General features: G+C 62.0%; 2 protein-coding genes across 3 annotated transcripts in view; both read right to left on the bottom strand.

Annotated features, from left to right (window-relative positions):
* The window catches only part of LOC121102066 (three prime repair exonuclease 2), a 5758-nt gene extending 2205 nt beyond the window's left edge, over nucleotides 1–3553 (bottom strand). The window contains exons 1-2 of one of the 2 annotated variants that reach the window (XM_040627091.1): nucleotides 3057–3553; nucleotides 1507–2548 (exon numbers count right to left, since the gene is read on the bottom strand). In XM_040627091.1, coding sequence (XP_040483025.1) covers nucleotides 1804–2514 — 711 coding nt within the window. In that variant the 5' untranslated portion in view covers nucleotides 2515–2548; nucleotides 3057–3553 and the 3' untranslated portion in view covers nucleotides 1507–1803. Of the gene's footprint in view, nucleotides 1–1506 lie in introns of those variants that run through there. The other variant, XM_040627085.1, reaches the window with a different exon arrangement.
* The window catches only part of HAUS7 (HAUS augmin like complex subunit 7), a 39204-nt gene that overhangs the window by 8475 nt on the left and 27162 nt on the right, over nucleotides 1–3567 (bottom strand). The gene's annotated exons all lie outside the window — the stretch shown is intronic.

Raw genomic sequence — 3567 nt, 5'->3', positions numbered from 1 at the left:
TCTGGGACTAACGGCCCAACCCGGCCTGGCCTGTGGCCGTCTTCCAGGTGGGTGCTCTCCTGGGGCAGGGAGCCAACCAGCCCTCCCCAGGAAGCTCAACAGTGCACAGACCACACTCCCAAACTAGCCCCCTATAGGTCCTTCCCTTAGCGCGTACCCTCCCCTACCACTGCCATCCTGTCCTTGGCCAGGCCGGTGGCTCTCCCTCCAGCTGAGCCCCACTCCCATTGCTCTTCTCTCCCTTGGTTGTTATCCTCCCCCTCTGAGGCCTGCTACAGTCCATTCTCCACATGGCAGCCTGAGAGGCATTGTAAAAACATAAATGAGATTTTGCCCCCTCTCCCACCTACAACTCTCTGTGGCTCCCCATTGCCCTCAGGGTCAGTGCAGACCCCCTTGTCCAGGGAAAAGGGCATGGCCTGAGGTGGCCACAGCCTGTGTTCTGACTTCACCATTCTTCTACCTTGCACATTGCAGTGGCTCTAGTCACTCTGACCTAGTTAGAGTGTCCCAAATGGGTCCAAGGCTCAGCTCAGGCGAGTCACTCTCGGGCGTGGCCGCCCCACCCACCCCACCCCTTCTCACCTGCTCTCCCGGTCTCCCAGACATCCCGCCCCCTGCCTTGCCCCATTGTTTGGTGACACAGGTGGGGCCTCAGAGGCAGGTTAGCTGGCTCCCCAAAGCCCAGCTGAGACAGCTGCCAAGAAGCTGCCTTTCCCCACAGAGCAGCCTCCTGGCCCTCCTCAGGCCAAGCTGCAAGGGACACAGGGCCCAGGACAAACTCCTTCCTAGGTGCTGCCCTCACTGCGCCAGCCGCCCCACCTCTCCTTCACACCTCAGGCACCCCTCACCCCACGTGCACCAGGGGGCCCTCCTGGAGACTGACTTGCACATAAAAGGCCATTTTTGCATATGTGCCTGTATGCAAAAGGGGGTGCCTCCCATATTCTCCAGCACCCTGAGCGTGTCAGGCACTGTGTTGCTCTGCATGCCCATCTTTCATCCTGTTGCCACCTTGCAGAGCAGGGACAGAGGCTTCAGGAGAGGAAGGAGCTTCCCAGGATTCATAGGGGGCAAGAACTGGAGCTACACTCTGCACCTAGGCAAACAGATGGCTCTGCAGGCACAGCACCCTGAGCTGAAAAAGCCTGAGCTCCCTGGAGGCTCTCTTCCAGCTCCCTCCCCAGCTCAGATTCCCCGCCAAGGCAGATGTTCCTAAGGCCCTGCTCACCAATTTCTTGAGCCTCTGGGTGGACAATGCAAGGAGGGGTGATAACCGAGGCAACAGTAGATCAGCCAGGGAGGAGGCCCATGGCTGGGGACCTGCAGCCCCTGCCCGTCAGCCCCTTAGACCAGCCTCTGACCAATGGCTGTTCACCCACCCACCCACCCACCAGGCTCACCACAAGCATAGGTCGCAAGGGGGAGGCTCTGGGGGGCTCTGCTCTGGCTCCCTGCCTGCCCCCTCTGGGCAGGGTGTAGGGGGGCAACTGGAAACTCAGCTGGTGAGTGGTTGTTGATGTTTATTGAGAGACCACATGAAGGGCAAGAGCCTGTAGCAGCAAACCACTAGAGCACAGTCCAGGGGCTACAAGGCTACGTAGGCCAGGGCCAGAAGGAGGCCTGGCAAGTGCACGGGCCCAGGGCTAGCTGGCTAAGAGGATGGGGAGAGGGACAGGGGGGTACTGCTTCAGTGCCAGCTCCGGGCCTCAGAGCCCGACCGAATGGTCAAAGCTGGTGCTGCCACGGTGCTGAGAGTGGGCCTCATCCCCCTCGATGGTGGTCTCACCGAGGCCCTGGCACTCAGACTTCAAGGCTCGGGCCATCAGGTGGCACATACATGGGCTCGATGTGGGCCCAACTTCGGGCCTGCTCATCGGCCCAGCCGAGCAGCTCAGCAGCGCGGTGTAGGAAGACCATGAGCAGGGTGTGGACGTCGCCCTCGGCTGAGTGGGCTGCACTCGGCTCTGCCTGGAAGTAACGGCGGAAGAGACTGCCCAGGCTGTAACCCTTGCAGCCCCGGGCCCGGGTGCCATGGCTGTGGGTGCGGTCCAGGCTCCGCAGCGCGGGCAGTGTATCCAGGCAAATGGTGTCCAGGGGCAGGTGGGCGCCCAGGCGCCGCAGCTCTGTGCACAGCAGAGGGAAGTCATAATCAAAGCCGTTGTGGGCCACAAGGCAGATGGGGCCCTCCTGGCGGCTCAAGAAGGCCTGCAGTGTCCGCACCACGGCGTTGTCAAAGCCGGCCTTCCGGCACCGGGCCAGGCTGTCGCTGCTCAGGCCGGTGATCTCGCTGGCCTTGGCGGTGAAAGGGCGCTCTGGACTCATGCACAGCGTGAGCTTGTCCAGGACCCGGGGCAGCACCGGAGCACCAGACTCATCTCGGTCTGGGTTCTCCAGGGAAGAGCGGTGCACCGCAAACAGGGATAGCTCAGCCACCTCGGGATCTATACTGGGGAGCCCAGTGGCTTCCAGATCCAGGAAGACGAAAGTCTCGGCCCGGGGTGCCTCGGACATGGTGATGTGCTCACAGGGACAGCAAAGCCTAAAGCTGTCAGGGCAAGAGGCACAAACCCTGAAGGCCGAAGTGATGGGGATGCCTGGGCCTAGCCGCATACAGCAGGCTCCTCGGCCAATGCTCCAACCCCTTTGTCCAGGGTGAGGCCTCCCAGGGTCTCAGCACCCTCTCCATTCTGTGCCCCAGTCCCTCCCTGGCCATTGTCAGTACTACCAACCAGTAAACAGCAAAAGGTAGGGCTAGTCTGCCCAGATCCCGGCCCGGAGGCCTCTGCCACCTGCCTCCAGGTACCTGAGAGGCAAAGTGCACCAAGTCCATGTCACCAGGGACCTGGGGAGGTGCCAGCCTAGGATGGTATCTTCACTGAGACACCTTGGCTGGGAGCCTGCACCCCTAGGGTCATCTGTGGGGAAGCAGGCAGTCAACCCTCCTCGGTTTGGCCTCCTCTGGCCTTCCTGGCACACAGGTGCCTTCCCCAACCTGGCCATCTGCCTCTGGGCTCCCAGCCCCTGCCCTCACCAACCCTGCTGCACTGGCTTACCTGGAGCTGGTGCTGGCTGGCTTCCTGGGCTGCTGGGCACCTGTCTCCACACAGGCTGCTCCAGGCGGCCTTTAATCAGTGGCCGTGGCCCGCCCCCAGCCACCTGTTGGGCAATGAAGCGGCCTAAGGCCGCAGGACCTGTGCAGCCGGCTTGCCGCCCCCTCGCTCACTCACAGCTGCTGAGACACACGCCCTGTGTTTACAAATTGGAAAGCAGGCTCCTGGGCCACACGCAGGATCCCCACAAGCTGGGCCGTGGGCTGGAGGAACGTGTCGTTACAGGCACGAGGAGGAAGCGCAAGTCTTACACTCAGCCTTGCCTCCAAGTCTGACCGGGGCCAAACTCTAGCAGCTGAGGTGGGGCGGCTCCTAGCAGGGTGGCAAGTCTCCTTCTCCAGGGCAGAGCTCCACCTGTGTCACAGGGGCCCACGCTGCCCCTCATGAGGCTAAAGTGAGCTTAGGAGTGGGCAAGAGGTGCCTGTACATGCCGTGCTTAACCAAGAAAGAGAAG

Source organism: Ursus maritimus (genome assembly GCF_017311325.1).
Source record: "Ursus maritimus isolate PB19 chromosome X unlocalized genomic scaffold, ASM1731132v1 scaffold_X1, whole genome shotgun sequence".
Classification (NCBI taxonomy): domain Eukaryota; kingdom Metazoa; phylum Chordata; class Mammalia; order Carnivora; family Ursidae; genus Ursus; species Ursus maritimus.
This window is presented reverse-complemented; position numbering and strand designations above follow the sequence as displayed.